Source organism: Salvelinus fontinalis, chromosome 25 (assembly GCF_029448725.1).
Source record: "Salvelinus fontinalis isolate EN_2023a chromosome 25, ASM2944872v1, whole genome shotgun sequence".
NCBI classification, from domain to species: domain Eukaryota; kingdom Metazoa; phylum Chordata; class Actinopteri; order Salmoniformes; family Salmonidae; genus Salvelinus; species Salvelinus fontinalis.
This window is the reverse complement of record NC_074689.1, coordinates 31,372,464-31,385,908: the sequence shown is the minus strand read 5'-3', so window position 1 is coordinate 31,385,908 and position 13,445 is coordinate 31,372,464. Positions and strand designations below refer to the sequence as shown.

The 13,445-nt window shown below is 41.2% G+C and overlaps 1 protein-coding gene across 1 annotated transcript in view; it reads right to left on the bottom strand.

Moving 5' to 3' along the window:
- The window catches only part of LOC129823117 (carboxypeptidase A6-like), a 41,088-nt gene extending 36,013 nt beyond the window's left edge, over window positions 1-5,075 (bottom strand). Inside the window, exon 1 of the mRNA XM_055881878.1 lies at window positions 4,380-5,075. Coding sequence (XP_055737853.1) covers window positions 4,380-4,495 — 116 coding nt within the window. The 5' untranslated portion in view covers window positions 4,496-5,075. The remainder of the gene's footprint in view (window positions 1-4,379) is intronic.
- Between the last annotated feature and the right edge of the window lie 8,370 nt (window positions 5,076-13,445).

Genomic DNA, 13,445 nt, shown 5'->3' with positions numbered 1-13,445 from the left:
AGCTATCCCTTGTGTTTGACTAACTGAAACCATATCAACCACCTAAGCTTAGTATCTGCTTCATGGATTGGCTTTCATATTTCTCCACGCAGTAAATCAACTCAGTGACCAGATTCATACTGTACTGTAAAGCTTTGCATAGGAATCCATTTCCAGTCCGGTTTACATGGCATTTGAAATGAAACTATTAACCGTATGGATGTATGAGTGTGGTATTTCAACTAAACGGAAACAACTGTTCCCTATAAACTCTTAATGGAGGTGTGTCACAAATGGGACTTGGCATAGTTCAGCACCTGTCACAGACAGCTCTCGTTAGGCTATATCCAAGCTCTTGGAATCAATGTTACATTCCTGTGGGAACTCACAATATGAACTTTATTATGAACTTAAATGCCATCACAACTAGGCTATAGACCTGTGCAGTACAACACACCCATGTTTATGTCCACGATCCACTAGTTGTAAGTGCTTGCGAGATTGCCTGGGTTTCCAAGGATTTGTCGGTGCCACTGACAGATGAAGAGCAATCACTAACACACACACACACACACACACACACACACACACACACACACACACACACACACACACACACACACACACACACATACACACACACACACACACACACAAGCACACACAGACGCACACAGTGCTTGACTTGGACTGAAATAGGTCCTGGTACTGTTTATGTTTAGGTAAAGGAGCTCCAAAATACTTTTGAGCTAATATTCTATAAGAGGAACAGGAGCTCAAGCAGTAGAAAATTGGAGTTTCCGGAACTCAGCTCTCTCTCTCTCTCTCTTCCTCACTCTCTATAGCGCTCTCTCTCCCCCTCTATTTATCTTCCTCACTCTCTATAGCACTCTCTCTCCCCCTCTCTATTTCTCTTCCTCACTCCCTATAGCACTCTTTCTCTCCCTCTGTCTATTTATCCCTTTCTCTATCATGTTTCCATTTTCCACCAGGTCTTTCCCACTGTGACACAGGGCCACTTATAGGGATGAGGGAGAGAGGGAACAAAGGGGCATTACACCCCACTCCAGCGGCCACAAGAAATGCCACCAACAGCCTGTCCCCAATGTTACACGCAGCCTCAATGCCTACAGGTTAGAGCATGACATAGAGACCCTTTATCTAGGGCAAAATCCCTTTTCATCCCAAACTTGAAAACTGTGTAGCTCATGCAACTTCCAATACACCATTTCATTTCTATGTTTCTAAGCCCATACATGCTGGTTCTGAAACAACAGATAGTGGCTTTCTCTTTTGTTTCCCTACGATACATTATCAATGGCATTTTACATAATAACGACTTCTTAGTCAGATTTGAGCGACAATGACATCATATGACAAAGTGCACCCTATAGAATTCAAAACAATCCACCAAGGCTGCAGTCTAGTTCTACTCCAGAAAAGTGTTTTATCGTCACCCAAATTGACCCATCTTTTCCTTGTCATAGCGATCCCTATGGATCATAGACTCTCTGTCAAAACGGTGGCACTGCCTTCTCAGTGTGTCTCAGTGTGTCTCAGTGTGTCTTAAAAGCCTGCTGTGCACTGGTAACGTTTTTTTCTAGGCGAAAGCTGTATTTTAAGCTGTCAATCTGACATTTCACTCAGCTCTCTCTATGGCAGTAACCTTTAAATTGAGCCCTTGGAACTAAAACAGAAGGTACTTCTCTGTAGTCTTTTTGGAAACTGAGAGAAATTCTATTATCCCTCCACTCTGTAGGCCCACCTTCAATATACCCAACTCTGTGTGCCCCATTGTTGAGGGAATAGGTGCACATAGCACTTCTGTATCACAATGTCAATATCTGACAAGTGTACTGTATTCAGTGTTTCCCCTTTATGCATTTAGCCGCAGCACACAAATTGTGGCTGCCACTGCAAAAAAACAAAAATATATATTAATAATAATAATAATATTTTGTTTTGGGATGGTAAAATGTGTTCAGTGTAAACTTAGATAAAAAACATGAGCTGGCGCACAGCCAGAATAATAGTTTGTGTGGAGGTGCTGACTAATGGCCAATAAACTATCAAAAGAAAGTTGAACACTCCATGTGTAATCTCCCAGCAATTTAAGGGGTATTTACCAACGTTTCGGCATCACTGTGCCTTCCTCAGGGTGATATCATGATTTTGATAGTTTTCAGTGTAAACTTAAACAACTAAAACCAGATATAAAGTATGTAGGGGAAAAAATGTCATGGTATGGAGCCCCGATGGATTTTGTTATAATGTTTGAGTCACTCAGATAGCATAAGAACACGGCATAAGTGTCACGGATCCCTCCGGAACTGTCATTACGCACACCTGGTCCCTATTCCCATTGATTAGTTACTGTATGAGTGTGCCCTTTGTTCACCATTGTCCTGTCGATTAAAGATACCATGTCCATTGGTCGTGTGAGTACCTGTGCTGTGTTGTTTTGGCTTTCGTGTCACGTATATCGTGCAGATGATTACGGGTCTCGTCCCGTGTGATAATCATTGTGCGATTGTGTATTTATTCGAGGTACTCCTCGCTCTTTTGTTTGGGTTTCTACCCTGTGTTTTGTATACGTGTTTGTTTGGTCTTCGTCCCCGTGCCTTTACACGGCACGCTGTAATTTGGGAAATAAAAACCCCGATTACACATTCTTGCGCCTGTCTCCCGATCAATTTATAGCATCATGACAATAAGCCATGAAAAAAACATTTGCATTGCAGGAAACTAGCTTTAAAACTGTAAAATGTTCTCTCCGCCCCATAGCAAAATGTGTAGAATTGCAGGGAATTAGATTTAAAACCGTGCAATTGGCCGTGCTCACACCCCCCCCCCCATGCTAACTTTACCACCTCTGCTGAAAAAAATCCTAGGGGAAACACTGGTATTAGACCATGTTCAACCAACAGGAGACATGATAATTCCCGAAAGTAAACTCATGTAATCACAAAGATTTAACAACAATAGTGACCATTTAGTCCTTAAGACTAAAGGCTCATTGTGCAATCCTTCAACAGATTAAAACTAAGTGGGACAACACCCACTATCATACTGTATAAGGAATTCTGAACAGAACGGCACAGAGTTCCCTACAGTGTCAGCGTTGGGAGTCTTGTTTCCTTGCCCTGGGTTTCCTTCCTTGATAAAGTGGGATCGTCTGTGCTGAGCAGCTAGGGTTCGGGTGGGTTACAGGGGCTTTTGGAACAAGTCCAGGGTGCAGGGGAAAGAGGGGGGGTGGGGCTATGGAAGGACAGATGGGATCCTGCTGTGCCTTCCAAAACTACCCCAAAGCTCCCTGAAATTATGCCTAGAGGAGAGCAATTACTTGCTCAGGAATACCCTCCAAAATTGCCCAAAGTGTACTCTAAACTATCCCTCAGTTCCCTAATGTGCTTCAGGTGCCCAAAATGTTCCCACTGTGCCCCCTCGGTGTGCCCCATGCACCTTGACGGAACTCTGTGAATTCTAGAACTTCAACACAGCCAGGTTCTCTGCTCAGGTTCTCTGTCCCAAAAGAGACTGTCTCCTAATGTTCCAGGTTCCCCGATCTGTCTGGTATCAACTGCAGTTGCTGCATCTCTAACTAGCCAGCACTTATCATAAGAGCTGCTGGGCCAAAACGTGACAACTATAGGCTTATCTTACATCCATCAGAACATTTTGGTGTCCCATATGTCTCGAATACACAAGGTAGAAAACACGTGTCTCCAGCAGGGATGATTTACTATCCATATGAGAGAAAAACGTGTAGTCACACATACAAAGTTGCTTTGAAAAATCCATCTCTTTTCAACAGGAGATGAGAGGAAGTAAACCCCATGCTTAATCTGAGGATAGAATTACTTTCAGTAGACCAACTTAAATCAGCAAAGTAGAAACAATAACAAAGCGTACTCCCTACCTCTGTTTCGGTAAAAAGCTGAGGGATAGGGCTAGAGAAATGTAGGCCTAACCACTCTCAAATTCGTAGAAGGAGCTATGGATGCAAAGACTACCATCCATGATATCACATGTATTGTTTTCACTATGTTTTTAGTGGTTGTTGACATTTACTTTGTTTACCAACATTGGAGTAAAACAAGCTTATATTTTGAGTTCTGATGGGGTACGACAGTTGAACTAAGCTCATGACTCATTTATAGCCTATGTTATAATCTTCCAGAATCAATGGGTAGGCTATATTTCATGAATGTATGAATCCAAAAATGGATGTAGCAACTGCTGATTGCCCCTTTAAAATACAGATATTTCCTTTTATGTTTTACCCTTCTTCTTTTACCTCATAGGTGTTCAACTTCAAGTCTTCAACACGAATGAGAGCTCAAGATTCAACTTTCTCTTCCAGTCACAAAGCACAAAAATGAATGAGAATCCTCACTTACCCTGCATAGCGGTTGTTGTAGAGATTCGCACCAACGGGACATAGCACGTTACTGAGGATAATCACACAGCCCAGTAAAACTAAGGCTTGAACTGCGCATCTAAAGTTCACTGCCATCCCGAGCAGATATTAATAATGACAAAGGATATCCCCACTTTTCGCCCTCCAATATGATTTCTCTGCAGGCTGTAGATCAACTTCGTATAAGAATATAAACGGGGATAGAAATTAGGACCGGGCCCCGGTCAACAGGTTTGATTATGAAGTCTCATGTGTCGTAGGTGCGTTCAGCGAGTTGTCCCATTGACGCTCCTCTGACAATTGCACAAAAGGGCTGCGGAGGTGCGAAAGTCGGTCAACTGCCACCGGGGAGTCATTTAGCCACCTCGGTGAAGCCCTGGTGTGAATTGTAGGATATCCCGTTCTTTTTTAAATGTGCAGGATCTGTCACGTGACCCGGTGTGTGTCAAGGAGGTCGGTAAATGGATCCCTATCCCGTTTGGATACGAATAGTGCTATGCTGTATCCTTAACACCTAGCTTAACCCTAATCTTAACCCTTACTACCTAACCCTAGCATTAACCGATACCTTAACCATTTTAAATGTCAACTTCAATGGGTAGGGACTTCCCGATTATCCCAAATAGCAGAGACGATGCGCGTGTTACCGAAGCGAGTTATTTAAATCGATAGCATCGTTCAGTTACACTGTGAACAGGACCATATGCCTCTTGCAAAATAGGCTTTGCCTGTCGAATCACCCTGAATTTAATTCCGGTGCTCTATCGGAGAAGAAACGTCAGTTTGGCCAGAGCAGTGTGGATGGGTATACAGGCTATAATAGCCTGCCTGACATAGAACGAACTCTAACAAAAAAATAACTATTGGGGTCTTTAAATACATTTTGGAGAACAGATATTATTCCATTTATTTAAAATAAATGTAAGTATTAAATGACCTAGTATGATAGTGCATTGACCAGTTATAGATTAACTTTCCACTGTTTCCATATGTCTATGAAATATGATCTATAATTACGGTGCCTTCAGAAAGTATTCATACTCCTTGACTTATTCCACATTTTGTTGTGTTATAGGCTGAACTCAAAATGGATTCAATATTTTTTTTCTCACCCACCTACACACAAGAACGCATAATGAAGTGAAAACAGATGCTTCTACAAGGTATTGACTCAGAGGTGGGAATACTTATGGAAATGAGATATTTCTGTATTTCATTTTCAATACATTTGTTAAAATTTCTAAAAACATATTTTCACTTTGTCATTATGGGGTATTGTGTTGGGGTGAGAATTTGTATTTATTTAATCAGGCTGCAACACAACAACATGTGGAATAAATCAAGAGGTATGAATACTTTCTGAAGGCACCGTAGTTACAATATGAGTGGAATAGTTTCCTTACAAAAAATGTTAATCAAGTATTTTAAAAAGCAGCTTTTCTGTGTTGGAATGGTGTGGGCGTATACCGGTCATAAAACATATTAATGCAATGACATCATCTTCTATGAAGAAATAGCAAGCATTTTTTAAATGGTCTGTTTGAGATAGAAGCTTGAGGTGGTTATGCATTGGCCACAGATAAGAGTATAGGATAAGTCATCAACATTATTTGGGTATCAGTTAACAGAATGTTAATTTTTAAAAGTAAGATGTTTCCAGTGCAGTTACTTTAAAACAGAAAATGTTTCTCTCTGCCCCATGGTAAAATGTGTACAATTGCAGGAAATTAGCTTTAAAAGTGCAACATTTTATCTCAGACTCATGACAAAATGTATAGAATAACATTATAAAACCGCACATTTTTCTCTCTGCACCATGGCAAAATGTGTTGAAATGCAGGAAGTTTGTTTATTCCTAAAATAAATATTTCCACTTATCCTTTCACTTATACTGTGTTTTCTAAATACCCCTCCATATACCCCTCAAAATAAACCTCAAGAGAGGGATAATAAGTAATGTCAAACTGTGTAGAATTGAAGGAAATGCGTTTAAATATATATATATATATATATATAAAGTATACAGTACTAGTCAAAAGTTTGGGCACATCTACTCATTCAAGGGTTGCTCTTTATTTTTACTATTTTCTACATTGTAGAATAATAGTTACAACATCAACACTATGAAATAACACATATGGAATCATGTGGTAACCAAAAAAGTGTCAAACAAATCAAAATATATTTTAGATTCTTCAAAATAGCCACCCTTTGCCTTGACGACAGCTTTGCACAGTCTTGGCATTCTCTCAACCAGCTTCATCTGGAATGCTTTTCCAACAGTCTTGAAGGAGATCCCACATATTCTGAGCACTTGTTGGCTGCTTTTCCTTCACACTGCGGTCCAAGTCATCCCAAACCATCTTAGTTGGGTTGAGGTCGGGTGATTGTGGAGGCCAGGTCATCTGATGCAGCGCTCCATCACTATCCTTCTTTGTCAAATAGCCCTTACACAGCCTGGAGGTGTGTTGGCTCATTGCCCTGTTGAAAAACAAACGATAGTCCCACTAAGCACAAACCAGATGGGATGGCGTATCACTGCAGAATGCTGTGGTAGCCATGTTGGTTAAGTGTGCCTTGAATTTTAAATAAATCACTGACAGTGTCACGAGCAAAGCACCCCCACATCATTACACCTCCTCCTCCGTGTTTCACGGTGGGAACCACACATGTGGAGATCATCCGTTCACCTACTCTGCGTCTCACAAAGACACGGCGGTCTCAAATTTGGAATCATCAGTCCAAAGGACAGATTTTCACCAGTCTAATGTCCATTGCTCGTGTTTCTTGGCCCAAGCAAGTCTCTTCTTCTTATTGGTGTCCTTTAGTAGTGGTTTCTTTGCAGCAATTCAACCATGAAGGCCTGATTCACGCATTCTCTACTGAACAGTTGATGTTGAGATGTGTCTGTTACTTGAACTCTATGAATCATTTATTTGGGCTGCAATCTGAGGTGCACTTAACTCTAACAAACTTATCCTTTGCAGCAGAGGTAACTCTGGGTCTTCCTTTCTGGTGGCAGTCCTCATGAGAGTCAGTTTCATGTTAGCGCTTGATGGTTTTTGTGACTGCAAGTTCTTGAAACATTCCAAATTGACTGACCTTCATGTCTTAAAGTAATGATGGACTATTGTTTCTCTTTGCTTATTTGAGCTGTTCTTGCCATAATTTGGACTTGGTATTTTACCAAATAGGGCTATCGTCTGTGTACCCCCCCTACCTTGCCACAACACAAGTGATTGGCTCAAACGCATTATGCCTTTTATCAAGGCACACCTGTTTATTGAAATGCATTCCAGGTGACTACCTCATGAAGATGGTTGAGAGAATGCCAAGCATGTGCAAAGCTGTCATTAAGGCAAACGGTGGCTACTTTGAAGAAACTGAAATATAAAATATATTTTGTTTGTTTAACACTTTTTTGGTTAGTACATTATTCCATTTGTGCTATTTCATAAGTTTGATGTCTTCACTATTATTCTACAATGTAGAAAATAGTAAAAAATAAAGAAAAAACACCTTGAATGAGTAGGTGTGTCCAAACTTTTGACTGGTACTGTATATATATCAGGGGGAGGACCCCCCATCTACTGTTCTTCCCCCTCCCAATATTGACACCCCAATTTCACCCTTAGAATGTTTATCCATACAGTAGCCTATTTTTTAAAATATAAATTGTTTATCAGTTTTAGTGTGCAACTTTTGACAGCATAGCCTTACGCATATTTATAAAGCACAACTAAAGTGATAACCTTCATATGTCCTTTCTGTAGGCCTACTCTGTAAAATACTTTTTTAAATAAAAAAATGAATCCACTCAGTGTTTGCTGAGCTCCTGCACACTGAAATATTTACATTTTTTAACCTTTATTTAACTAGGCAAGTCAGTTAAGAACAAATTCTTATTTACAATGACGGGCTACCCCAGCCAAACCCTAACAATGCTGGGCCAATGGGACTCCCAATCACGGCCAGTTGTGATACAGCCTGGAATCGAGACAGGGTCTGTGGTGGCGCCTCTAGCACTGAGATGCAGTGCCTTAGACCGCTACGCCACTTAGGATCCCTAATTAAGACTGTTAAGTCTATATATTAATATACCCTAATTAAGACTGTAAATCATAGACCCTACAAGGGTATTCAAATACTATTTGAGAAGGTTTCCTACACAAATTTCCTAGGTGGCAAAGGACGGGCTGGATAATGTATTTATCGGCTTAGTAACAAACACCAACCTCACAACCCATGCAACCAGAAACTATTCACACCCCTCTTGTTGCCAGAGAGAAAAAATTGTAGCTTTAAAGCAAATTTTCTGCAGTTCTACACGTTATAGAACATGTCTCAATGGAAACACAGATCTGTGTGGTTTCCATCCTTGACTGGAATAATGTAATTGTCCCCAGCCATGAGTTCAATAGAGGTTTGTGCCATTTAATCAGTCCATCAGTCAGTCAATGTGTGCCCCAGACTATGGGGGAATGAGTGAAGCCAGACCCTATGTTAGAACTGGGACGAGAACAGAATATCTCCCCAAATGTTCAGATAGAGCTAGAAATACTAGATTGTTGTGAAATAACTTACAGAGAAAGTATTCTGACCACTTGACTTTTTACACATTTTGTTACTTACAGCCTTGTTCTAAAATTGATGAAATCGTTTTTTTCTTCTCATCACACTATACACAATACCCCATTACGACAAAACAAAAACATATTTATTTATTTTTGAAAATTTTGCAAATGTATTAAAAATAAAAACGGAAATATCACATTTACATAAAATGTGGAAAAAGTCCAGGAGTGTGAATGCTTTACGAATGCATTGTAGCTACCCAGCTATCCATCAAATCGCCAGACCCATTGAAGATGATACAGTTCTATCTGGCCTGATGATTGGGGCATCCATCCCAGCCTACTGCTACTGCTTTGGCTCATTTCCACCAGGAATCCCTGTATAGGCTTTAGGTGGCTCTCCCAGTTATTCCAGGCATCGCGTGCCTTTGTTTGATCCTATACTTATCATCCAGCACTGTGATTAAACGTCTAAATCAACCGCCTGGCTTTTCCCTTTGTGATTGCATGGCAGCAGCACATTTTTCACATGCTTCCCTCCTATGTCAACACTGCTCCACCTGTTTTACACCTGATTACTGTACAACACTTTATTCCCCCCAAACAGACACAGACAGGAATGCTCTGGTTCCTGCCCAGACAGTGAGCTGAAGGAGAGAAGCTTTGTATATGTAATATAAAACAGTATGGGTTCTCTACATTGGTAGAAGGCATCGTTCTACTACCTTAATATTGATAATTATCGTGGCAAAAGTTGGTGTCTATATATTAATTTTAGTGTAAAGTAACTTCTCCTATGGAGAACTGCTTCCCATGCACCAATTACATTTGGATATAACTGAAATATATCTCCAACTGGAACCAATTACCATGGGATCAAATGGTGTGCTTGTTGTGAAATGTAATGGTTTTTCAATCAATCATTCTGTGAGTACCACTGCTCACCGAGTTGACTGCAAATCATACCTCCCAAAAATAATGGGGTCAGAATCTGATAGTTGAGTGTGAACATCCATTATCTCTCAGGTGCTGGATAATAAAATACTATTAGAGTGACTGACAGCTATGCTCACTGTAAAATAAAACATTGATTTTTAGGTTGCATGAATGAGTGTGGGTGCTGTGCGTCCTTCCTCCTGAAGATATAATGAGATCATGGAATCATAATTGGAACTCAGCCCGTCTGACACCGATGTGTAGCATGCTCTGCATTTGGTCTGCTTTGGCACATTCCACCGGCCTATTTGAACAAAATCTGTCTGCCACATTCAAAGATAAAAACACATTCATGAGAAACAGAACAGTAATTTTTGCCTGTCAGAAGCATTGAATCAAAATGTGAACTGGTCAGTTTGGGCAGTTATAAAAGGCAGAGTGGTATGTGTTTTAGCTGACGTCCATTGAAAAAACATAATTGAAATGCTCCTACTTTGTGATCTTCACAGGTACATTTAGTAGACAATATGGTCAATGCAGAGGGCCGTTGACATACCCCATAGCCAGTTTACAAAATAACATAAAACCCCAACCAAAGTGTTTTTGAGTACCTTGACAGCCACACATAGAGTAGCATATTCATAAGACTCCTGCTTTGCGTATTAGTGTGTATATATCATGTTCTGGGTTTGTGGGAGGACACAAATATGTTGCATATATGAAGACTTTGTTGCTTGCTTGGCGGACTGGCAGTAAAACTGAGCCGTGACTTGTTGGTCGGTCAAAGACTCTGAGACGTAGAGGGAGGCCACTGCCACCTCTCTGGGAGTCGCTGTGGTTTCCATGTTGTTTTTGAAGCACTGGAACGCAGTGCTCCGGTGTACAGTTGAGCTCTTCCTGTGGTTTGTGGGATATGTGGAGGACCCACTCACTCTGGCTCTCACAGAGCCAGGGTCTATACAACCTGGTACGGATAAAAATTTCACTGCTGGCACTGGGGGCCAGTAAATTAGAGTGTTTCTCTCTCAGGTGGACAGTGTGTTGTGAGTGGAAACGAGGGTGTGAATGAGTTCTTTAATATGTATGTCTCTGTTGGCCTGGGGCTGTGGGCATGCGCTGTAGGGGGACTCTGGTCAGACTGACTCTGCTATGCTCTGTAGGGAGCTTCTGGTCAGACTGACTCTGCTATGATCTGTAGGGAGCTTCTGGTCAGACTGACTCTGCTATGCTCTGGGGGAGACTGCAGTTCTTTATGTCCAAACCCCCTGTTGCTCTGCTGGGTCAGAGAATAAGTCTGAGCCAGACTGTGAGTACACATCTACAACCTTTGACCTTTTGGGGGGAGGGTTTGGTGTGTGTGTGTGTGTGTGTGTGTGTGTGTGTGTGTGTGTGTGTGTGTGTGTGTGTGTGTGTGTGTGTGTGTGTGTGTGTGTGTGTGTGTGTGTGTGTGTGTGTGTGTGTGTGTGTGTGTGTGTGTTTAGGGATTGATTGTGAGAAAAATCAGTCACAGTCATTGTTGAAGGAGGAAGGGTAGAAGTAATTCATCCCTAAATGTGATGAAATTCAGCAATGTCGTTACTCGGGGTTTCATAGGGATTGACAGGGCTTGCTTTAGTTGCGCTAGCTAGGGGCCTGAATTCTGAAGCCCTTTTGAGGTCCTGAAATATTCTCTCAACATTAGGAACATCAGAGTTGATTGGAAACACACTAGACTATATCCAGAGATTCACTCAGTGGTTAGAGAAGTTGTTTAACCCTGATCCTGGATATAGAGATGTAGGGGGTACATAACACAGCAGCCAGGGGGAAGGAGAGAGAGAGAGGGGTTTGACAGGAAAATAAGTGTTAGTATAAAGATATCTGCCATCCCCTGCCTTCCATCTCCACACACAATGAAGCTCTCTGTTAATAGAAACCAGTGCGTCTGTCACTGGTATTAAAAATATGAAAGGGCAGCATAAAAGACCAATCGTTTTTTTTTTAAGTGTCAGATGAACTCAAAAGGACTCAAAACTTTATGGTTGCCCTTCATGGCTGTTACCCACAGTCACTTATTGTGTGGGATTTTGAAACTTAGTATGAGTTTAGGGAGTGGGATGAGAGAGGGAGGAGAGTAACAGCTGAGGTCTGTCTACTCTGACATTGAGATGATGAACACAAAGATAGATGTGGTTGAGGTTAGCTCACCCAGGGTTGGTGTGATGTTGTCAAGAGCAACATGTTTGGACGTTCACCCACCATTCTGAGAATGATTCATCCTGCAATGGTAGCTACATCACACAACACTAAACACAGATATAGGAACTTACCACAGATATTGTTTTACACTGAAGGTGGAGGTGGAACACAAAACCATCTCTGTATTTCCATAAGAGTGCTCTGTACTTCCATCATTGAGTGAAAAAATGTGGTGTTGCTATCCTTTCAAAGCTACTTTGATGCATCTCATGTATAACATATCCTCAACCCTTTAAAGGTGTCACAGTGGGTAATATTCCTTTAACATCCCATATGTAGGTCCTGATCTGAAGCTGTGACTAGTCTGATAAATGGGTATCGGATTATGAATTTGAGACCCATCTAAGTGATGCGAGATGGAGGTCTGTTGTGCTTGGCACAAACCTAATTTATATGTGTGAATGGTATAAGGGGGGGTAGAGATAGGCTGCTCACACTTACTGGTCTGAGGCCAAACCACACGACCAACAACATTGGACACTTTATGGAACACAAAGCCTTCACTATCTCATCCTGGAATTTCCAAGGCCTGAGGTCATTTGCGTTTGGCCTAAAGAGCAGGAACCTGGACTTCATCAAAGAAATTGGAAATACAGACATTGTCATCCTACAAGAAACCTGGTATAGAGGAGACGGACCCACTGGTTCCCCTCTAGGTTACAGAGAGCTGGTAGTCCCATCCACCAAACTACCAGGTGTGAAACAGGGAAGGGACTCAGGGGATATGCTAATTTGGTATGGAGCAGACCTAGCTCACTCCATTAACCCCTCTAGAGTACGTGGGACGGTAGCGTCCCACCTCTTCAACAGCCAGTGAAACTGCAGGGCGCCAAATTCAAAACAACAGAAATCCCAAAAATAAAATTCCTCAAACATACATGTATTTTACACCATTTTAAAGATACACTTGTTGTAAATCCGGCCACAGTGTCCGATTTCAAAAAGGCTTGACGGCGAAAGCAAACCAAACGATTATGTTAGGTGAGTGCCTATTCACAGAATAACACAGCCATTTTTCCAGCCACAGAGAGGATTCACAAAAAAAATAATCACTAACCATCTGATCTTCATCAGATGACACTCATAGGACTTCATGTTACACAATACATGTATGTTTTGTTCGGTAAAGTTCATATTTATATCCAAAAATCTTAGTTTACATTGGCGCGTTACGTTCATAAGTTCCAAAACATCCAGTGATTTTGCAGAGAGCCACATCAATTTACAGAAATACTCATTATAAATGTTGATGAAAATACAAGTGTTATGCATGGAATTTTAGATGCACTTCTCCTTAA